Source organism: Lagenorhynchus albirostris, chromosome 6 (assembly GCF_949774975.1).
Source record: "Lagenorhynchus albirostris chromosome 6, mLagAlb1.1, whole genome shotgun sequence".
NCBI classification, from domain to species: Eukaryota; Metazoa; Chordata; class Mammalia; order Artiodactyla; family Delphinidae; genus Lagenorhynchus; species Lagenorhynchus albirostris.
This window is the reverse complement of record NC_083100.1, coordinates 93,337,727-93,362,325: the sequence shown is the minus strand read 5'-3', so window position 1 is coordinate 93,362,325 and position 24,599 is coordinate 93,337,727. Positions and strand designations below refer to the sequence as shown.

The window sequence follows — 24,599 nt, the reverse complement described above, 5'->3', positions numbered from 1 at the left end:
GCAGAGTGTAGAAGGGAGCGCTGTAGGCACTAGCAATATAAAAGTAAAGGCTTGAGGCCTTTGAGGGAGAGAGTTAGGAGGCTGATATGAAGGACTCACACTATTACTACAAATACTACTTTTTGGCTTCATTTTCTTGGGAGACTGTCTTTGTCCCTCAAAACAAAACTCTGAAGACTTGATGAAGTACCACCCACGTTCCAATCACCAGCATATCCACATTCTTACCCTTGAGCACCTCGTTGATATATTGATTGAAGTAGTCAATTCTCAAGGAATCATTGATGAGATCTTCACTTTCCCCTATGGGCATGCCATTCCCAGCCAGGTAGATTGGAACTTTGCCTCTTGTGTATTCCAAGGATACAAACTGCAACAGCCTCCTTATACCCCAGGGTACCACACGAATCCAAGGGGATTCGGTCTGGGGCCACGCAGGGTCCACGTGTTGGGAGAAGCCTCCAATGGTATCATAGCTGGGGACGCAGGTATCTCCTTGGGCCTTGCTGATGAGGCGGGAAGTGTAATGGGACAGACCCAGAAAGTCAGCGGAGCCCTTCAGGAGCTGCTTCTCTGCCTCGGTGAACTTAGGGAGCTGGGCCACAGGACTGGGGCACTGTTTGTTTGTCTGTTGGATCTGGGCTCTCAGGGCAGCCGGGTAGTCTCCATCCACAAAGATGGGGTGTGCAAACCAGCCCAGCATGAAGTGCAGGAAGCGTTCAGAGGCTCTCCGGTCCTCAGGCCTCCCTGGGGACAGGGGCTCTGCCCAGTCTGAGTTCAGTACAATGCCTACCCGCCCCTGCTGCTGTGGGCGATGTTGGCTGTTGTAGTGGTGCCAAGCCCTGGCATGAGCCTTGAGCACCACGTGAGCCACCTTGTGAGGAAGAAAGAAGGAAATACAGGTCTTAGTGACAACAACAGCACCCACAAGCCAATAACAAGTCAACAACAACAATGTCAGCAAGTTGACACCAAAGTCAGTAACGGTAGCAAGTTAATAAAGTCAACAGCAACAATGTCAGCAACATCCACAACTGTGTCAACAAGTCAATACCACCATCACCAGGTCGATAGCGACAGCACCACAACCACATTAACAAAAACAGGTGTCAATAGCTTATCTTGTGTGATCCTCACTTACGTGGCAAGTACAAATACTATTACTATGATACAGGTGAGGAACACAGGATCCAGAGAAGGGGAGAGCACAGGCAGTCTGACCCCAGGCCTGGATCATCACCCAGTTCTTCTGCCTCTGTCCTCAGTAAGTGCTTTTTTTTTTTTTTAATTTTTAAAATTTTTGGTTGCATTGGGTCTTCGTTACTGTGTGTGGATTTTCTCTAGTTGTGTTGAGTGGGAGCTACTCTTTGTTGCGGTGCGTGGGCTTCTCATTGCGGTGGCTTCTCTTGTTTCAGAGTACGGGTTCTAGGCATGCGGGCTTCAGTAGTTGTGGCACGCGGGCTTAGTTGCTCCACGGCATGTGGGATCTTCCCGGACCAGGGCTCGAACCCGTGTCCCCTGCATTGGCAGGCGGACTCTTAACCACTGCGCCACCAGGGAAGTCCCAGTAAGGGCTTATTGACTAGTCCACAACTAATTGGCAGGGGCAATCACTTTAGTTAACACACAAAAGAGGGGGAAATTATTTCTAGCCTTCCTGTTCTCCTTTCTACTTAATGAAGTCTAGGAAGAGAAACCACAACCAGGATCTGCTGTAGACTTAACTCATGGTCTTACAAATGTCAACATCTTTCCTTGGTGGAGCACCAGGAGAAACGGCAAAGGTGGGGTATCTGGAGTATAACAAGCCTACATCTGAATATTGACTCTATCACTAACATGCTCAGTAAACTCAAACCATCTTCTCCCTCGACTTCAGCTTCCTTGTCTGCAGGAAGTGGGTAATTATGGATCCATCCAGGAGGATTCAATGCAACTGTGTACATACAGCACAGAGCAGAAACTTGGAGTGCAGGAGGAGGTTTGCTACCACTTAGCACCTTTTCCTTTTCCTTTTTATCATGTGAAGATGATGACACCTATGTTTGAAGAATTTTACACCCAAAACGTACTCTAGGAAGAGAAGCTCCTGACTGCTTCTAATGTCCCAAATGTTAGTTCTTAACTGGGTGGGTCCTAATCTCCAACAGCAAAGTGTGCTCCTTTCCAAAAGGCAGGAAGGCTTCCCTTTTAAGCTTGCTGGTGTTGGGGCAGGGTGCTAGTGGAATACTAGGCAACCATCAGAAACTATCACTGTGATCATGTAATGAAATGGAAAAGGTTTAATGACATTTCAAGTAAAAAATGGGCACTAGAATGATAATGTGTCGGTGTATAGATCATTGTATATGTCTTTGATTGTAACAAATCTGCCGTGCAGGTGGGGGATGTCGATAACGGGGGACGCTATACATGTGTGGGGGCAGGGAGTAAATGGGAAGTCTCTGTGTCTTCCACTCAGTTTTGCTGTGAACCTGAAACTACTCTAAAAAATAAAAAGACACATGCACCCCTATGTTCACAGCAGCACTATTTACAATAGCCAAAAGATGGAAGCAACCTAAATGCCCATCAACAGACGAACGGATAATGAAGATGTGGTACATATATACAATGGAATACTACTCAGCCATAAAAAAGAACAAAATAATGCCATTTGCAGCAGCATGGATGCAACTAGAGATTATCATACTAAGTGAAGTAAGTCAGAAAGAGAAAGACAAATACCATATGATATTATATGTGGAATCTAAAATATGGCTCAAAAGAACCTATCTACAAAACAGAAACAGACCCACAGACATAGAGATCAGACTTGCGGTTGCCAAGGGGGAGGTGGGGAGGGAGAGGAATGGACAGGGAGTTTGGGGTTGGTAGATGCAAACTATTACATTTAGAATGGATAAACAACAAGGTCCTACTGTATAGCACAGGGAACTATATCCAATCTCTTGGGATAAATCATAATGAAAAAAGAATACTTAAAAAAGAATGTCTAGGGAGCCTGAACCAAGATGGCAGAGTAGAAGGACATGCTCTCACTCCCTCTTGTGAGAACACCAGAATCACAACTAGCTGCTGGACAGTCATCAACAGGAAGACACTGGAACTCACCAAAAAAGATACCCTACATGCAAAGACAAAGGAGAAGCCACAATGAGATGGTAGGAGGAGTGCTATCACAATAAAATCAAATCCCATAACTGCTGGGTGGGTGACTCACAAACTGTAGAACACTTATACCACAGAAGTCCACCCACTGGAGTGAAGGTTCTGAGCCCCACATCAGGCTTCCCAACCTGGGGGTCCGGCAACGGGAGGAGGAATTCGTAGAGAATCAGACTTTGAAGGCTAGTGGGATTTGATTGCAGGACTTCGACAGGGCTGGGGGAAACAGAGACTCCACTCTTGGAGGGTACACACAAAGTAGTGTGCACATCGGGACCCAGGGGAAGGAGCAGTGACCCCATAGGAGACTGAACCAGACCTACCTGCTAGTGTTGGAGGGTCTCCTGCAGAGGCGGGGGTGGGGGGGCTGTGGCTCACCATGGGGACAAGGACACTGGCAACAGAAGTTCTGGGAAGTACTCCTTGGCGTGAGCCCTCCCAGAGTCTGCCATTAGCCCCACCGAAGAGCCCAGGTAGGCTTCAGTGTTGGGTTGCCTCAGGCCAAACAACCAACAGGGAGGGAACCCAGCCCCACCCATCAGCAGTCAAGCGGATTACAGTTTTACTGAGCTCTGCCCACCAGAGCAACAGTCAGCTCTACCCACCACCAGTCCCTCCCATCAGGAAACTTGCACAAGCCTCTTAGATAGCCTCATCCACCAGAGGGCAGACAGCAGAAGCAAGAAGAACTACAATCCTGCAGCCTGTGGAACAAAAACCACTTTCACAGAAAGACAAGATGAAAAGGCAGAGGGCTATGTACCAGATGAAGGAACAAGATAAAACCCCAGAAAAACAACTAAATGAAGTGGAGATAGGCAACCTTCCAGAAAAAGAATTCAGAATAATGATAGTGAAGATGATCCAGGACCTCAGAAAAAGAATGGAGGCAAAGATCGAGAAGATGCAAGAAATGTTTAACAAAGACCCAGAAGAATTAAAGAACAAACAATCAGAGATGAACAATACAATAACTGAAATGAAAACTACACTAGAAGGAATCAATAGGAGAATAACTGAGGCAGAAGAACGGATAAGTTACCTGGAAGACAGAATGGTGGAATTCACTGCTGTGGAACAGAATAAGGAAAAAAATATTGAAAAGAAATGAAGATAGCCTAAGAGACCTCTGGGACAACATTAAACACAACAACATTCGCATTATAGGGGTCCCAGAAGGAGAAGAGAGAGAGAAAGGATCAGAGAAAATATTTGAAGAGATTATAGTCGAAAACTTCCCTAACATGGGAACGGAAATAGTCACCCAAGTCCAGGAAGCGCAGAGAGTCCCATACAGGATAAACCCAAGGAGAAACATGCCGAGACACATAGTAATCAAATTGGCAAAAATTAAAGACAAAGAAAAATTATTGAAAGCAGCAAGGGAAAAACGACAAATAACATACAAGGGAACTCCCCATAAGGTTAACAGCTGATTTCTCAGCAGAAACTCTACAAGCCAGAAGGGAGTGGCATGATATACTTAAATTGATGAAAGGGAAGAAACTACAACCAAGATTACTCTACCCGGCAAGGATCTCATTCAGATTCGATGTAGAAATCAAAAGCTTTACAAACAAGCAAAAGCTAAGAGAATTCAGCACCGCCAAACCAGCTCTACAACAAATGCTAAAGGAACTTCTCTAAGTGGAAAGCACAAGAGAAGAAAAGGACCTACATAAACAAACCCAAAACAATTAAGAAAATGGTCATAGGAACATACATATCGATAATTACCTTAAATGTGAATGGATTAAATGCTCCAAACAAAAGAAACAGCCTTGCTGAATGGATACAAAAACAAGACCCATACATATGCTGTCTACAAGAGACCCACTTCAGACCTAGGGACACATACAGACTGAAAGTGAGGGGATGGAAAAAGTTATTCCGTGCAAATGGAAATCAACAGAAAGCTGGAGTAGCAATACTCATACCAGATAAAATAGACTTTAAAATAAAGAATGTTACAAGAGACAAGGAAGGACACTACACAATGATCAAGGGATGAATCCAAGAAGAAGATATAACAATAAGAATTATAAATATATATGCACCCGACATAGGAGCACCTCAATACATAAGGCAACTGCTAACAGCTATAAAAGAGGAAATCGACAGTAACACAATAATAGTGGGGGACTTTAACACCTCACTTACACCAATGGACAGATAATCCAAAATGAAAATAAGGAAACAGAAGCTTTAAATGACACAATAGACCAGATAGATTTAATTGATATTTATAGGACATTCCATCCAAAAACAGCAGATTACACTTTCTTCTCAAGTGCGCATGGAACATTCTCCAGGATCCCGGGTCACAAATCAAGCCTCAGTAAATTTACGAAAACTGAAATCATATCAAGCATCTTTTCTGACCACGATGCTATGAGATTAAAAATGAATTACAGGGAAAAAAACATAAAAAACACAAACACATGGAGGCTAAACAATACATTACTAAATAACCAAGAGATCACTAAAGAAGTCAAAGAGGAGATCAAATAATACCTAGAGACAAATGACAATGAAAACACGATGATCCAAAACCTATGGGATGTAGCAAAAGCACTTCTAAGAGGGAAGTTTATAGCTATACAAGCCTACCTCAAGAAACAAAAAAAATCTCAAATAAACAATCTAACCTTACACCTAAAGGAACCAGAGAAAGAAGAACAAACAAAACCCAAAGTTAGCAGAAGGAAAGAAATCATAAAGATCAGAGCAGAAATAAATGAAATAGAAACAAAGAAAACAATAGCAAAGATCAATAAAACTAAAAGCTGGTTCTTTGAGAAGATAAACAAAATTGATAAACCACTTGCCAGACTCATCAAGAAAAAGAGAGAGGGCTTCCCTCTTGGCGTGGTGGTTGAGAGTCCACCTGCCGATGCAGGGGACACAGGTTCATGCCCCGGTCCGGGAGGATCCCACATGCCAAGGAGTGGCTGGGCCCGTGAGCCATGGCCGCTGAGCCTGTGTGCCCGGAGCCTGGGCTCTGCAGCGGGAGAGGCCACAACAGTGAGAGGCCTGTGTACCGCAAAAAAAAAAAAAAAAAAGAAAGAAAAAGAGGGAGAGGACTCAAATCAATAAAATTAGAAATGAAAAGGGAGAAGTTACAACAGACACCGCAGAAATACAAAGCATCCTAAGAGACTACTACAAGGAACTCTATGCCAATAAAAGGGACAACCTGGAAGAAATGGACAAATTCTTAGAAAACTATAACCTCCAAGACTGAACCAGGAAGAAATATAAAATATGAACAGACCAATCACAAGTAATGAAATTCAAACTGTGATTAAAAATCTTCCACCGGGCTTCCCTGGTGGCGCAGTGCTTGAGAGTCCACCTGCCGATGCAGGGAATGCAGGTTCGTGCCCTGGTCCGGGAAGATCCCACATGCCATGGAGTGGCTGGGCCCGTGAGCCATGGCCACTGAGCCTGCGCCTCCGGATCCTGTGCTCCGCAACGGGAGAGGCCACAACAGTGAGAGGCCTGCGTACCGCCAAAAAAAAAAAAAAAAAAAGTCCAGGACCAGATGGCTTCACAGGTGAATTCTATCAAACAGAGAAGAGCTAACACCCATCCTTCTCAAACTCTTCCAAAAAACTGCAGAGGAAGGAACACTCCCAAACTCATTCTATGAGGCCACCATCACCCTGATACCAAAACCAGACAAAGATACTACAAAAAAAGGAAATTACAGACCAATATCACTGATGAATATAGATGCAAAAATCCTCAACAAAATACTAGCAAACAGAATCCAACAACACATTAAAAGGATCATACACCATAATCAAGTGGAGTTTACCCTAGGAATGCAAGGATTCTTCAATATATGCAAACCAATCAATGTGATACACCATATTATCAAATTGAAAGTAAAAACCATATGATCATCTCAATAGATGCAGAAAGAGCTTTTGACAAAATTCAACACGCATTTATGATAAAAACTCTCCAGAAAGTGGGCATAGAGGGAAACTACCTCAACATAATAAAGGCCATATATGACAAACCCACAGCAAACATTATTCTCAATGGTGGAAAACTGAAAGCATTTCCTCTAAGATCAGGAACAAGACAAGGATGTCCACTCTCAGCACTATTATTCAACATAGTTTTGGAAGTCCTGGCCACGGCAATCAGAGAAGAAAAAAAATAAAAGGGATACAAATTGGAAAAGAAGAAGTAAAACTGTCACTGTTTGCAGATGACATGAAACTATACATAGGGAATCCTAAAGATGCCACCAGAAAACTACTAGAGCTGATCAATGAATTCTGTAAAGTTGCAGGATACAAAATTAATGCATAGAAATCTCTTGCATTCCTATACACTAATGATGAAAAATCTGAAAGAGAAATTAAGGAAACACTCCCATTTGCCACTGCAACAAAAAGAATAAAATACCTAGGAATAAACCTACCTAGGGGGACAAAAGACCTGTATGGAGAAAATTATAAGACACTGATAAAAGAAATTAAAGATGATACCAACAGATGGAGAGATATATCATGTTCCTGGATTAGAAGAATCAATATTGTGAAAATGACTATACTCCCCAAAGCAATCTACAGATTGAGTGCAATCCCTATCAAATTACCAATGGCATTTTTTACGGAACTAGAACAAAAAATCTTAAAATTTGTATGGAGACACAAAAGACCCCAAATAGCCAAAGCAGTCTTGAGGGAAAAAAACGGAGCTGGAGGAATCAGACTCCCTGACTTCAGACTATACTACAAAGCTACAGTAATCAAGACAATATTGTACTGGCACAAAAACAGAAATATAGATCCATGGAACAAGACAGAAAGCCCAGAGATAAACCCATGCACCTATGGTCAACTAATCTATGACAAAGGAGGCAAGGATATACAATGGAGAAAAGACAGTCTCTTCAATAAGTGGTGCTGGGAAAACTGGACAGCTATATGTAAAAGAATGAAATTAGAACACTCCCTAACACCATACACAAAAATAAACTCAAAATGGATTAGAGACATAAATGTAAGACCGGACACTATAAAACTCTTAGAGGAAAACATAGGAAGAACAGTCTTTGACATAAATCACAGGAAGGTCTTTTTTGATCCACCTCCTAGAGTAATGTTAATAAAAATAAACAAATGGGACCTAATGAAACTTCAAAGCTTTTGCACAGCAAAGGAAACCATAAACAAGACGAAAAGACAACCCTCAGAATGGGAGAAAATATTTGCAAACGAATCAACGGACAAAGGATTACTCTCCAAAATACATAAACAGCTCATGCAGCTCAATATTAAAAATACAAAAAACCCAATCCAAAATGGGCAGAAGACCTAAATAGACATTTCTCCAAAGAAGACATACAGATGGCCAAGAAGCACATGAAAAGCTGCTCAACATCACTAATTATTAGAGAAATGCAAATCAAAACTACAATGAGGTATCACCTCACACCAGTTAGAATGGGCATCATCAGAAAGTCTACAGACAACAAATGCTGGAGAGGGTGTGGAGATAAGGGAATCCTCTTGCACTGTTGGTGGGAATGTAAATTGATACAGCCACTATGGAGGACAGTATGGAGGTTCCTTATAAAAACTAAAAATAGGGCTTCCCTGGTGGCACAGTGGTTGAGAGTCCGCCTGCCGATTCAGGGGACACGGGTTCATGCCCCGGTCCGGGAAGATCCCACATGCTGCGGAGCGGCTGGGCCCGTGAGCCATGGCCACTGAGCCTGCGCTCTGCAACGGGAGAGGCCACAACAGTGAGAGGCCCGGGTACCACACACACACACACACACACAAAAAAAACTAAAAATAGAAATACCATATGATCCAGCAATCCCACTACTGGGCAAATACCCAGAGAAAACTATAATTCAAAAAGACACATGTACCCCAATGTTCATTGCAGCACTATTTACAATAGCCAGGTCATGGAAGCAACCTAAATGTCCATCGACAGATGAATGGATAAAGAATATGTGGTATATATATATACAATGGAATACAATTCCTTTTCATAAAAAGGAATGAAATTGGGTCATTTGTTGAGACGTGGCTGGATCTAGAGACAGTCACACAGAGTGAAGTCAGAAAGGGAAAACAAATATCGTATATTAATGCATATATGTGGAACCTAGAAAAATGGTACAGATGAACCAGTTTGCAGGGCAGAAAATGAGAAACAGAGGTAGAGAACAAACGTATGGACACCAAGGGGGGAAAGCAGTGGGGGGGTGGTGGTGGTGTGATGAATTGGGAGATTGGGATTGACATGTATACACTGATGTGTATAAAATTAATGACTAATAAGAACCTGCTGTATAAAAAAATAAATTAAATGAAATTTAAAAATTAAAAAAATAACTGTTGTCTATCAGATTCAGAATAAAGACTAAATACCTAAAAAAAAAAGTCTATATGTATATAACTGAGTCACTTTGCTGTACAGCAGAGATTGACACAACGTTGTAAATCAACTATACTTCAATAAAAACAACAACAACAAAAAGAAAACAAAGGCACTAAGCTGAGTGCACACTGTGACTACACTCTGAATGTAAGGAAGCCATGACTGGAAGGAAATACTAGTAGAACTATGAAAAAGATCTTTTCTTGGAAATTTTTCCTTAATGGTGTCATAATGTTTTATAAATAAAAGGAAGAATTGAAAGAGAAAAGTGAGGTGGGGCTTCCCTGGTGGTGCAGTGGTTAAGAATCCGCCTGCCAATGCAGGTTAGTGCCCTGGCCCGGGAAGATCCCTCATGCCGCGGAGCAACAAAGCCTGTGTGTCACAACTACTGAGCCTGTGCTCTAGAGCCCGCGAGCCACAACTACTGAGCCTGCGTGCCACAACTACTGAAGCCCGCGCGCCTAGAGCTCGTGCTCCGCAATAAGAGAAGCCACCGCAATGAGAAGCTCACGCACCACAACGAGGAGTAGCCCCCACTCGCTGCAAGTAGAGAAAGCCTGCACGCAGGAACGAAGACTCAACGCAGCCACAAAAAAAAAAAAAAAAAAAAAAAAATGAGGTGGACTTTCTCATAAAAGTCTCTGTAGAAAAGTCTCAGGAGCCACGGCTGTAGGGATAAGAAGCCTAAGGTGTAAAGGCTGGGATGAGTTTTACAACAAAGAGACAAACAGAAAGGTTCAAGCTTTCCCCTTTCAGAAGTGTTCTCTCTCTCCGTGGGTACGGTCACTTGCTGAACAAGAGCAGAATGGAAGCCTTGACTTAAGTGCTATATTTTGGCATTTCACTGAGTCATTTATTCACAGTATTCCAGCTCACTGTCATTGTGGGTATTTTGAATTGTTCTCTAATTTTCTAATGGACAGTTAAGTGTCTTGATGGCACTTAACATCTAGCCTGGGGCCCAGTGAATGCTCCTCTTTCAGAAGAGAAGAGAACCCAAAAGGTGCTGGGGGAAAGCTAGACTAATTGTCCTGAAGAATGCAGCCAGGGAAGCTGGTAGGTTTCCTGGGAGCTTTTGAAGAAAAAGGGAAATGATGGATGGGACCCATGTTAAGCCATTTTAAATTTTGTCTCAAGGATACACATCACCTTCTTGCTGAAATGATACCCTGATTGCCCTCTGGAAAGACCACCCTCCCCCACCGCCACTTCCCTGTCTCTCAGCCAGTGTGTTGAGGGGTAGAGCTGGGACCTGGGTCAAAACCAATCAATGCCACACAGTCCCCTAGCCTAGACCCAGTGACTGGTTCAGGGATGGGCACGCGACCCATGCGGAGACCATGAGCACGGGGAGAACTTTCCTGGGAACGCCAGAAGAGAGGCAAGCTGTCTTTTCTGTTTTCTGCTGATCTTGAAATATGAGAGAAGGATTGTGGCCATCTGGCTACCAGCCAGCCCAAGAATAAAGCCAGTGAAGGGAGCAAGAGAAGAAGAAAAATCGAGTCCTGGTAACATCATCTGTGGTCTAATCAAGCTCCACTCTGATCAGCTAAAACTAAGACTCTTCAGTTTCCAGAACTCAGAAATTCCCTCCTTGTTTAAGTCAGTTTGGGTTGGGTTTTCTGTCACTTGGAATTAAGAGTCCTGGCTGACATGGAAAACTTGCTTTGGAGTCAAGGGACTTGGGCTCAAATGTTGGCTTCACACTGCTAACCCACTAGCAATGTCATCACGACCAACTGCTTCTCCTCCTAAGCCCCGATTCCCTCATCCATCAGAGCCGTTCTGAGGAGGTGACAACAATTTTTAAAGTGCCAGAATAGTGTTTGGACAAATAAGGTGATTAAGAATTTATGGTTCCTTCCCCTCCCTCCCTCTGATTTCCTTTAAAGGAAAAAGAAAGGAAAGACTTGCTGATGGGAAGGTAAAATAAACATTTTTCCAACCCAATGTCCTTTCTCTTCTAACAAGTAGGCATTGCAAGGATGGGAAGTACCTTAAAAGAGGCCACCCCTGGGCTGGAGATGCCTGGTGCGTGTTGGCCGGTGCCGTAGCCCGCGTAGCTCATCACCCACGGCTCATGGAAGGTCACCCACAGCTTCACACGGTCCCCAAACGTGGAGAAGCAGAAGGCCGCATAGTCCAGGAAGATATCCACCATGCTCTCATTCTGCCACCCGCCGCGATCCTGCAGGGCCTGAGGCAGGTCCCAGTGGGACAGCGTGGCCATGGGCTCGATATGCGAGTCCAGCAGCCTGTCGATCAGCATGTTGTAGTAGGCGACGCCCCGGAGGTTGGGGCTCTGCCCCTGCCCAGTGGGGAAGATGCGGGACCAGGAGATGGAGAACTTGTAGACCTGGGCCCGGAGGCCACGAAGCAGGGCGACGTCAGTGTCCACCTTGTGGTAACTGTCACTGGCCACCTCTGGCGTTGCTTGGCCCTTGCCGGTGTTCTGGTGCCCGACTCTGTCCCAGATGCTCGCCCCTCTTCCGTCCTCGGCCCAGCCTCCTTCCACATTAAAAGCCCCTGTGGAGACGCCCCAGAGGAAACCCTCAGGAAAAACATCCTGCAGGAAAGCATCCCTTTCTGCCCTGGACTGGTTGGCAAACATTTCCCAGACTCTCTGATAGGCTGAGTGGGGCAGAGAGGAGTCTACTGCTGTCTCCAGGTCCAGCTGCAGGAGAGTCTGGAGGGTCAGGTTGTCAGTCAGAGAACAAGACCAGCTGTAGGAGTGAAGTGACATAAAGGGACACAGTATAAGTAATGACTCTGTAAGTTACAAATGCCCCCAGACCGATGAACAGTGACAATGTGTGTAATCAGTAAAGATTCCAGAAACACCGACCCAAAGTCATGGGCAGCAAGTAGATGGGACAATTATTATTATTGTCTCTTCTTAGGTGAGTTATCATTGCTCCTGCATGAGTGAAAATACTGTACCAATGCTACTGTTTGCTGTATTAGATCACCCTTGAATACAGTCTTCAGTTCTGATGAAAGTTTTTCTTCTTATAATGTATATTTATAAAACATAGCTAATAATAATGACTTCAATTTACTAAGCCTTTTGATTCTATGGTGACCACTATGATAAAAATGTATGTACATTATCTCATTTAATTTTCAAAATAAGTGTACAAGATAAGTACTACATTATTTATCTTCTTCCTACAGAGGAGGAAACTGAGACTTAAAGAAATGAGTAACTTCGGGCATCAGGGGGCCAGCAGCTACTTACCAGCTGGTACAGAAATATTTCAATAATTGAATGACTGGTACATCTCTACTGATGTGTACCACTCAAATGTCAACCCTGACTATAACCTCCTTTCTTCTTCATGCTGCCTGGATTATGGTCATAATGGCAGGAGCTCAAGCATCCATCCTGCACCATGAGGTAGAAGTTTTGTTAAGAATAACAAAGCAACAAGATAGGAGCCTGGATTCCTGATGATTTTTACCCACTCTAGACTGTCCATCTTCAGGCTTTATTTATATCAATAAACTTACATCTTGTTTTTTATAAAAAATGAGAACTCCTCCTAGATTACACAGCTTGCAAATGGTACAGCACAGAATCTGTGCTTTTAACCACATATCACTATGTATGTGTGTAGATGTGTAGACATTTATGTGCATGTTATGTTTTATTTCAGAAATAAAATATCTGAAATAAACATCAGAAATAAACATAGCTGAAATAAAGCATAACATAAAAATACTATTCTCATACACAATGAAGTCTGATATATTCTATTTACTTCTAATCTGTTTTCCTTCTCTCTCCTTCCTTCCTCCTTCCCTCCGTCCCTTCTTTCTTTATTGTTTTCTCTGAGTCCTGTCCTGCAGGCTGGAAAGCAGTGCGTGATAACATGCAGCAGTTACACCAGCAGAGGGCAACCTTGAGGAAGGATTGGTGGAGGTGGGTGTGTTTGGCCTGGAGAAGAGAACACACATGAGGAGAGGAAGTGGAGTACAAGAGCACCTCCCTGTCCTTGGGCCATCGAGGGGCTGACACTTATACAAGTTTGGCCCAGAGCACAGAACCGGTAGAAGTGACGGGGACACTGCAGAAAGACCTCCCTCCCGTGGAGTGGAGCCTGGACCTTCCAAACTTAAGCTCCTCCTATTTTATTAAGCATCAACTCATCCGCATTTGGTAGAAAAGTGGTGAGGGGAAATGATAGCCTATAGTTGTGGATTACCCAAAACAGATGCATGACTCTGGAGCGTACCAGGGGCATGGAGGGGTGCCCACTCAGCTGTTCTGACCCAACCCTTCTGACTATGACTGTCCTTCTGGCTTGGGTGAGAAGAGGTCTTGAAGAAACAAACTGCCCCTGGATAACACAGAACTTGCCATACAGGCCTTGGAGCTGGGAGTCCTGGGTTTGCCTAACTTGGAAAGAGATTTAGCACAGAAAGTCTCTATGCCCAGTCCTCCAAGTGTCCTCCTTCAGCCACCCCTCACCCCCCACTCTAAGCCACCTCAGAGCATCCCAGGTAATGCTCTTTTTCCCTCCTCTGGGGAGCAGTCTGTATCTCCTGCCATACTCTGTGCTAGCATCACTGGCGGGCCTCTCTGTCTCACTTCTGAGGCCTAAAACACTCAGACAAGAAAATGATGCCCGTCCTCTCAGGACGCGCTTCCACCTGCCCCTGCAGGTTCTCCATCAACATCCACCTGAGTGAGAACCCCCCGCCCCCACTCTCGGTTTAACGTTAGCCAATGTTGGATCTTCCCTGCATGCAAGGTACTGAGAGATCAAGGTGTTAGAGAATCCTGGAGCCGGTGTCTCATGTCATCTTGTGGTTTTGCAATCATTGTGATCTCAGGGTGCCCCCTTTCTTTTTCTTTGGCCATGTCATGCGTGACATGTGGGATCTTAGTTCCCCAAGCCAAGATGGAACCCGTGGCCCCTGCAGTGGAAGCATAGAGTCCTAACCACTGGTCCGCCAGGGAAGTCCCCAGGGTACCACGTTTATTATGACCTCTTGAGTTTTATTTTCTGAAAAGATAGCCCAGCACTCCTCAGCTGACTCCGCATGTGAACAGAGAGCAGTTCTGATCTACTTGCTCATCATACTGTTCATACTCCCGGTACAAAGCTTGACATGTGCAGCTGCTTAGGGTCTGGTGATCTGAACTGCTGATTTGAAGTGAGTTGAGAGGACTGAACAATGGAAGGAGACACAGCTGAGGACAGCCAAATGCTGGAAGAGAAAAAGTGCAAAGAGGTGGTGGCAACTGAAGTTTATGATCTTGGACAGAGCTGTGCTAGAAATGTCTGAGGTGAACTCTAGCTGAAGGTCTGGGAAGCCAATGATTGCCTCCGGGCCTTGGTCCTTCCTTGACACACGGTATATGATGCTCAGGTGTGTAACATACCCCCACGGAGAGCTGAGGGTTCTGGGAAGTTCCCTGCACTGGCTTCCACACCAAACTTTTCTCGAGAAGCACTTTGGAATATAAGTGCATGAGAATGATATAATTATGGAGATAACCTCAAATCTACTCTAATTTTTTTTCAGTATGTCACTTACAAATTTTGGTACTTCAGTCATGTGCAAAGAAATTATTTGCAATCCCACAATAATTTAAAACCTTTGTCCTGAGAAACTGCTGATTTAGGCTTCTGCCCTGCTGCACAGCTGGCTTTCCTATCTATGCCATCTCCTCACGGGTAAGATGTTTCACATTTTGTGTGAGGAAATGGTGCAGAGAACTCACCTTACTTACTCAGATCACATAACTTCAGGGATGGGCAGATCTATCATTAACCCAGCCTGCTCATCCACAACCTCACAATGCCTCCAACAAGATCTAAACTAGAAGGCAGGGGTTTAAACACCAGCTCTGCTAGCTGTGTGTACTTGGGTGAACTAGAGGAGAACCGTGTGGTGGCCAGAGACACTGCTCCCTGCTTTCCCCTCTGAGCCTTCATCTCTTGTCTCTAGAATGGCCACGAAGGACTCACTGGTCCAAGAGGCAGATGACAACAGTCCCCTGTGTTTACACATGTGAAAGAACAACAGAGTATTCTGCAAATATCAGTTATTGGTAGTCCCACAGGAAATCTAACATTACCTTTTCTTGGAACTTGATGAACAGCTCAGGAATGTACTAAGATCAAACCCAATGGTGAGCACTTGTTCTTCCCTTATGGCTGTAAGAGAATACATTTAATTCACTCCACCTGAAGCCCAACCAACACTATGCATGACTACTATCAACAGTTTTCCTCACTTATACACCACACCCAAACCCCAAGCAATGGCTCCAAACCCCTCTGGAAAATTCCACAGGCTAAAGATTTATAGAAGTCAAAAGTGATAGAACAGTGGTTCTCAAACTTCTATGTGCATCAGCATCACCTGCAGAGCTTGTTCAACACAGATTGCTGGGCCCACTCCAAAGTTTCTGATCACAGTTTCTGATCTGAGGTGGGCTCTAGAATGTGAATGTCTAACAAGTTCCCAAGTGATGCTAATGCTGCTTGTCTGGAGACCAAACAAGGAGAACAACTGACTCAAAACTCAAATATCAGAAAGGGGCGGAATTTTATTTTTTTTGTAAGAAACTATACATAAACATAAAATTGACCATTTTAACCATTTAGAAAGTGATGGGATTTAAGAACGGAAATCATTATACCATCAAAGATGAGTTAGGGCAAGAGTTATTAAGTGGTATCCATGGATGCAGTTCAAGAGGTCTGTGAAGCCAGCTCAGCACTGGTTACAGGTAGTAGAAAGGGCACTACCAACTTCTCCCATATTCTGACCTTACAGGGAGACTGAACTGGATATCCAGGCATGCAGGAGCGTGCCCCTTGGCCCTTCCTGCAGAGTGTCTAGTGGTCCTCAGCCCCTGAGGCCTTAGTGGACCTCCTACTTTCCCTTGGCCGGATTGGACCAGGAGCAACCTTCTTCTTCTCCTTCTTTTAATAGCCACACCATGTGGCATGTGGGATCTTAGTTCCCCAACCAGGGATGGAACCCGTGCCCCCTGCAGTGGTAGCACAGAGACTTAACCACTTGACCACCAGGGAAGTCCCAGGAGCAATCTTCTGATTACATGGCCCACCCATCAGATTCACTCTCAAGAATTTGAACTAAGAGAAACCAAGGAGATGCTCCATGAGCTGTGGGTCCTATACCTGAAGATTTTGATTAGGTAATGGGGAAATGAACAAAAGTAAGGTGGCTGAGGGGAGAGAGGCAGCCCTGCCAAGGGGGGCAGAGATGAGAGACCTTAGAGGGAGGGGTAAGGGAAGTGGACAGATGGACACAGGGCAGTTGCCATGCTTTCACCTGACATCTGAGGCCTGATGGTCTTTATTTCCATGAGACCAAGGCATCCTTACCATCCTCGTACAGAACCTCTCTCCTTTCTTGGGTCAGTGGGAGCTAAGGGATCAAGACCAACAACAAGAAGACAAGGGACACTAAACTCATCTGGGATGGGCTCTCAGACCACCCCTCCTCTGGTCGCTCCTCCCATTGGAACCCCAGACTTTTAAAATAGCTACCCCACAAGCCAGTGCACCAAATATCACTCCAAACCTCTCCAGTGATGGTCCACTCACCTGTGAGAAGGCTGAAGAACTGATCAGCTGGGTTCTTCCTCATGGAGAGGCAGTCCTGGAGTTTCAGATTGAAGATGAAAACTTCCACTTTTGGCTCAATAGTCTGAAATGATATAGGCCAGCAAGTGAACTGAAGCTGCCTAGAGTAAGTTTTTTGTTAACAGGGACAGATTTTAAAGATGAGAAGTCACGACACTCAATTTGGTTTTGGAAATGACCGCTAGCCATCTCAGTCAATAAAGAGAGCCGACTCTAGACTTGAGGGAGAAAAATCTACACTTTTCAATAACATAGACCATTCTCTACACTGACCCCCACCAAAGAGACAGGCTAATTTCTGCCATCACCTCAGGCTACAAGGTACCTCCTAGAACCAGTCACTGTGTTAGGACCAGGAACAAGGCTGTCTGCTCATGTCAGGGGCCTGTGCTGCTACAAGAAGCTCAATCAGGTGCCACTGTCAAGATGTTTATGGATGTCTAGGGTTTGCTTCAAAACAATCTGGTTTGAGAGGGGGAAGGTAGGGTATAGATGAAACAAGATCAGCCACGAGTTGATAGCTTTTGAAGCTGGGGATGGCTTCAGTTTACTTTTCCTTCTACCTTTGGATATATCTGACATACTCCATAAAGAAATTTAAAAGAAGCTATCTTCATTAGAATTGGAGCAGGTATAATTTCTCTCCCATTTCTAGCCATTTCAGTGTCAAAAGAAACATCTTTAGGCTGACACGTTGTTTGACCTCACTTTAGGTTACCTTTTTTGGGGGAGGTTGGGTTTTGTCATTTTTCCCACACTGAGTTTTCCTCCTCTAGTCGTTAACAGCCACTGAGAAATACCAATAGCAACTACTTAAAAAGAAGCCAGGCGGGTTCTTTATTTTCTCAGAGAAGCCAGTAACAATGAGCCTCAAGCCTTAATCTCCGAGAAACCAAGTAAGTCGCTCAGAACCAGTGAGTGGAGCTGTGACCCACGTAGTCTTGTTCTTTCCCTGGGCCAGGTCAGTGCGCAAAGCCAAACTCCTAAGGGAACCGAGGGTTTTCCCCTCCCTGGAAGATCCATATGCAGTGAGGCAGCCTGTGGTATCACAGGACTGGAGAGCTGCAGGAGCCCTCTGCTGAGTGGGGAAGCCTCTGGTGAGCAAAGCCTCTTCTGAGAAGGGAACGTGGGACTCCTACATGTACCTCCTGAAGAATTCAGAACCTGTGGGTCCTCAGGCCCTAAGACACCTGTGTGCCAGTGGGGAGCAGCAGCTGAGGCTCAGAGAGGGGGTGCAGGTGCTCTGAGGAGAGTGGAGGGATAGTGAGGGTTGGCTTGTCAGGATAAATATCTACATGACCACATCCATGAAATGTCTGTTTTAATCTCAGAATGAACACTGGAATTTGGATTCTCAGTAGTTTTCTACACAAGAGAGCAGAGGATCCATGTAAATATTTACCTTAACAAGCCAACCCTCATTATCCTTTCCAGGGAAGACTATCTAACCTCCAGATGTTCTCTATAGGAATCTCTCCAGATGCAACTCTGCAAGTATGTGGACTCTTTTATTTGTTTACTTATTTTTGGCTGCACCGAGAAGCTTGTGGGATCTTAGTTCCCTGACCAGGGATTGAACTCGGGCCCTTGGCAGTGATGAAAGCACAGAGTCCCAACCACTGGACCGCTGGGGAATTCCCTGCAAGTATATGGACTCTTGGAGGAAGTTCAGTTTACACATCAGCTGAAGCATTAAATGTCTAATATGCTCTCAGGAAACTTTGCCATTCATCATCAATATGGAAAACAGCTCAAATTACCTGCAATTGACTCAGCTTCTGCCGGAAACCTGCCTCGCTTTGGCATCCATAAGATAAATCTAGAGAGAGGAAGTCAACTGCGTCCTGGAAATAAGTAAATAGGATCATCAGAGCACAAGGAATTTCAAGACAAAGAACTGCTCAGAAGTATTCTTTTTTTGTTTCTCCCCTTATTACTAAATGGAATACTCCAAAGTGGGATTTTCCAAGGGAAAAGCAGGATGAGGAAAAGCTGGGGACACAGTGAGAATGTGTGTGGGGTGTGCCTACGTGCTGTGGGGAATACATCACGTGTGCACTCAGCAAAGTGCCTGGCACACAGGAAGCTCTCAATAAATGCGCACAATTGAATGAGTGAGTGAATGAAAGAAGCACCATATGCCAGAAAGGGTGGGTTTCCACCAAGTGGATGAGCACGAAGGAAGGGAGTCAGAGGCCAGAGCTGCCCTGAGCAGCACCCTCCTCATGGCCTTCCACTTTGCAGGACAGAGGCAGTGCAGCCCTCACCCACCCACAGGCCCCTTAGTAATTTCGGCAGACCCTACTGGGGTTTGGGGTTTTGTTTTAATTGTAGGCTATAGTCACTGGCTACATTCAGGCCACAGTTTAAAGTCCATCCCAGTTGGCCTTAGCCTGGTCCACATTATTACTGGAGAACAGAACTCTCATGGTCCATGGACACCCCCGTCTGTGTTCCAGTTAAGGACATACCCCTCTGCCCTGTCTCTGGCCTGCATATACTTTAAGAACTACAGATTCAGAGTCTAAACATATGCAGATACCACGGTGATCCCCTCCCTACCCTTTTCAGCGAGCCATTTCTATCCTGGCCATGACCAGATCATTGCCTGTCTTCTCCCCTTCTCTTCCCTTGGGACAAAGACCGTCAATAATGGCATCTGCTGACAACCCAGTGCACTGTGACATTTGATAACTGACTCTCCTCTGGCTCCCTATGGCTTTCCCAGTCAAGTTATCACTGGTGTTTACTCAACATTCCACAGGCTTGCTCCCCGCTGGTGAGCTCCACTCGAACCTTCCCCTCTGCCCTATCAGCGCTTGCTTTGTTTGTCAATTCCATACAGCACATGATCATTGAGTTCATACCCTTGAAAGTCACTGTGTTGGGTTTAAAGATGAGTGAGATCCACAGAAGCTTCCAACTTGATACAGAGTGTTAACAGATGCACCGACTATATGAAGAACAGGCAGAAAGTTCTAAGTGCTATATGAAAAATCCACATTAGTGGTCCTCAAATCTTGGTGGGGATTAGACTCACCTGGGAACTTGGGAAGCCTATGAAGGCCCACGGCAACCCTCCACATTAAGCCTTGGCCTCTGGGTTCTTTACTAGCTCTCCAGGTGATTCTGGTGCACACCAAAGCTTGGGAACCGCTGATCTAAACAAGTGGCTAAGGGTTCCAAGCTGGGAGAGATCACATCAGGTTGAGTGAGGGAGTATTATTAACAGAGGCCTCCTGATGGAGGGCACATCCACACAGATGTTAAAAATAGATAGAATTTTGTTGGAAGAGATTTGAGGAAGGCCAGGAGGATAGGACTTGAGGTAGGGAATGCAGGAGAGTCGGCAGGAAAAATAGCATACACGCTGGGACAAAAAGGTGAGGCCAGAGAGCAAGAAGGCCTGAGTGAGCCATATTCTGGAAGGCCCTGAGGAATTTCACCAATTCAGGGGAGTGTAGCTTCTCAGTAGGGAAATGAACAAAACTGTGCTTTCGGAAGGTGGCCCAGATGCGTGGCAGGAGTGGGGGCAGAGAGACCAGTTCAAAGACTGCTGCTTGACAAACACTTTTCAATCAGCACTTTGGTCTCCTGAGCTCATAACTGATAGCAATTATCGCCCCTCGTAAAAGAATTTAGATGGTAATATGGCCATACAATCAGTCTTGGACCTGGCCATTTCAGAACCTTATCATGTCTGGTTTTTAAATCCCTGAGCTGGTAAACCTGAAATTGGACCTTGGCATATGGGGCCTCCATCATAACACAGACACCAGTGCTGCACAACTACAGAAATCAGTTGTTTTCTCTGAGGGCGTTCCATACCGCCCAGCAGCCAACATTACAAGGGCCAAAGCTGTTAAATTCTCAGATGTTTTAACTTTTCTTATTAAAATTATATTTAAAAGGTGTATTTAGACGAGGTCAAAACCAGGATGGGCACTCTAGGGGGACATTACTTTTTAAAAAAAAAAAAACCTTTACCCTAGTATCTGTTTTGCTAAAAACACTGACCTCTCTTCTAAGAAGCTCTTTTAATAAAAAGTCAGAGGCAAGAGCAGAGGCATTTGACTTCTTTGTGCAGGCAAAATCTGACACTTGACCAAGTGAGAGCTGGGGCTACAACAAATAGGATTTTGTTTTAAAGTAATTATGAATCTAGAGAATGCATAACACTCATAAGAGGCATTTGTAAGAATGTCAAGCAAACTATTATACAGAGGATGGATAAACAACAAGGTCCTACTGTATAGCACAGGGAACTATATTCAATACCCTGTGATAAACCATAATGGAAAAGAATATGAAAAAGAATACATATATATATGTATAACTGAATCACTTTGCTGTACAGCAGAAATTAACACAACATTGTAAGTCAACTATACTTCAATAAAATAGATTAAAAAAAAGAATGTCAAGCCAACAGACAAAAATTTCTCTTGGTTTTTTAAAATTAAAATAGCAACTTTCCTGAGAAGTTACAGATACTATTTCTTTGGGCTGTCATTACCTTGGCAAGTGCAGACGTAGACGGTTCTAGCAGGAGCTCGGAGACCACCTGGGCTCGCAGGACGACAGAGAGCTTTTGGCCTGAAACCAACCAGAGGAAGGGCTGAAGGTGAGAGAGGAAGGAGCCTGTGACCCCAGAAGCCCCTGGCGAACTCATTTCCTCTTGACCTTTCTATTCCATGTTCACTGACTTTAAAAAGGATTTCTTAAGAAATCACTCACATGATTTTACCCTAGCTGAAAGATTTTAGAAAACAAGGTAGCTTTTTAAAAAATGTCCTGGGCTTCCCTGGTGGCGCAGTGGTTGAGAGTCCGCCTGCCGATGCAGGGGACACGGGTTCATGCCCCGGTCCGGGAGGATCCCACATGCCGCGGAGCGGCTGGGCCCGTGGGCCATGGCCGCTGAGCCTGCGCGTCCGGAGCCTGTGCTCCGCAACGGGAGAGGCCACAACAGTGAGAGGCCCGCGTAACGCAAAAACAATAAATAAAATAAATTTAAAAAAAAATTAAAAATGTCCTTTTAAAGAGTGTTTCATGTAAATCAGGATGGTGAAGTGCAGGACACTTGTAAAGTCTTTTGTAAGAATAAAAGCAGTTCCTTCCCCCAACCCTGAGCAATGTAAAAGGCGGAAAGGAGAGAACTGCGTCCTAAGTTCCTAATAAACCTTGGCCTCTGCGTGCTTTACAAGCTCTCCAGGTGATTCTGATACACACTAAAGCTTGGGAACCATTGGTTCCAAACAGCTAAGAGTTCCAAGTGGGGAGGGACTTTTGAAAGGCAGGGCATTCTCAGGGGACTGCTGTTACCTGTCCTTTTTTGCTGTGCAAATGTCCATTCGACACTTACTGCGCATGAAGGAAATATAAATCTGTGCAGCTTGTACCCACTTGCTTTGACATTTGATCACCTAACAGTGGTGCTTAAGCTTATGTGCATCAGAATCACCTGTCCTTCTCGTCAGCCCACTGGGGTGGGCCCAGGAGCAAGTGCCTTTTAACAAGCTTCCTGGGTGCTTCTGAGGCAGTGATGCTCAGACCACAACTCGAAACACGCTGCTGTGGACTTGGGATTCCTCAGTTGTTAGCAGTGCCATCTAACTCTTTGATGTGCATAAGTCTTTATCTCCTGCTGGATTGTGTGCTCCTTGAGGGGCAAACTTAAACATTTCTCTAGGCCCTCCAAACAGCAAGCTTAGGACTGGGTGCATAGGCAGGTGCTCAGACCTGTGCTTTGGAAACAGTAAACAAAAATTGAATGAAACCAGAGTTTGAGACTTAAACTAGAAGACTATATGTCTGACTTCTCTCCTGCATCCAAATTCTATACAGGAGAAAGATCTCCCCAGTCAATGAAACCACTATTAACAACCGCTGCCAACTATCAAAGTTCTTATTTTGATAAACATAATGGAACTTTGAAATCCCCTGAGAAGGGAATATCACTCAGAGACATTTAGTCCTCATTCTGATAAGATAACGATATTTGCCAGTTATTCAGTGATTGTGCCCGATGGAGCCATTTCATATTCCACAGATTTCCATGCTTCAGTCTATCATCACATCAGCTCACATAGAACACATGTTCTCAGACTGTGCTGAACACTTTAAAATGTACAATTTAGTATTATCTCTGGATCAATGACATGACACAAGAGTACAGTTAATCCCTAAGCACAATTGACCCACAAATCACTTCTATTTGACTTTACAAGCTGTTTTTAGAATCAGAGTGAACTAATGTACCTGAAGTCCCAGAAATTCTCATATCATACAAAATAAACTTCCCGATATGGTTCCCAACCTGTTCCCAGTGCAAGCACAAACTATACTTCTTAAAATAATGTAAAATGCAGATTACTCAAAACTAGATTCTCATTCTAAGCTTGCAGTTTCATGTTTTCTTGGGAATGAAATGGGGGGTAATTGCTCTGGCTTAAGATAATTTATCTTGTAATTTTTGCTGGAGATGGTTAAAAGTCGGTATTCTTGTCTACAGAACTCAAAGTCAGTATTTGCTGTGGGTTGAGAATTAACTGTTTCAAGGCCATGTAGAAAAATCACTGCACAGCACTGTGTAAGTTCATGTCCCTCACAGGCATTAGTAGATTTCACTAAGGATAAGCTCAATTCTGTTTCCACCACAAAGGGAAGTTCTTCCTCCAAAAACCATTGCCGCTGTCCATTAAAAAATAGTCCCTTTCCGTTTGCTCCTTTCTCTTTTGCCCTAAATGCTTCAATAAAAGTAATACGGACAGTAATACTGAACTGCCAGTATCAATGCTTCAAGAGGTGGGTGGGGACTCAAGTGTTGCTGTAGATTGTGTCCCAGTGTTGTACAAGAGGTGGGTGCTGTGTGCAACTCTACTCTTACGTGAGAGGGATGTTCACTCTCCTGCTCTCCCTCTGACTCTCTGCTAAGAACCTTCTTTTGTATCCTTCCCATGGTGCACATTAAAAACATCAATAGGAGGTTTATAATAACACATATAGAAAGATTAGAAAAGAACTTTTCAGAATTGTGGTAAAAATACATAACATAAAATTTACCATTAAATTTACCATTACCATTACCATTAAAATTTTTTTAAGTGGCTTTAAATACATCCACATTGCTGTGCAACTGTCACCACCATCTACCTCCCAAACTTTTCCATCATCTCAAGCTGAAACTCTGTGTCCATGATCAGTATCTCCCCCATTTCCCCCTCCTCCCAGCCTCTGGTAATCATTATTCTACTTTCTGTCTCTGTGAATTTGATCATTCTAGGTCCCTCACATAGGTGGAACCATACAATATTTGTCCTTTTGTGTCTGGCTTATTTCACTTAGCATAATGTCTTCAAGGTTCATCCATGCTGTAGCATGTGTCAG

General features: G+C 44.3%; 1 protein-coding gene across 1 annotated transcript in view; it reads right to left on the bottom strand.

Annotated features, from left to right (window-relative positions):
• Positions 1-24,599, bottom strand: part of LCT (lactase) — a 51,178-nt gene that overhangs the window by 20,513 nt on the left and 6,066 nt on the right. Inside the window, exons 2-7 of the mRNA XM_060152971.1 lie at positions 21,730-21,809; positions 18,974-19,057; positions 17,175-17,277; positions 15,674-15,752; positions 11,582-12,308; positions 229-874 (exon numbers count right to left, since the gene is read on the bottom strand). Of these exons, the coding sequence (XP_060008954.1) occupies positions 229-874; positions 11,582-12,308; positions 15,674-15,752; positions 17,175-17,277; positions 18,974-19,057; positions 21,730-21,809 (1,719 nt within the window). The remainder of the gene's footprint in view (positions 1-228; positions 875-11,581; positions 12,309-15,673; positions 15,753-17,174; positions 17,278-18,973; positions 19,058-21,729; positions 21,810-24,599) is intronic.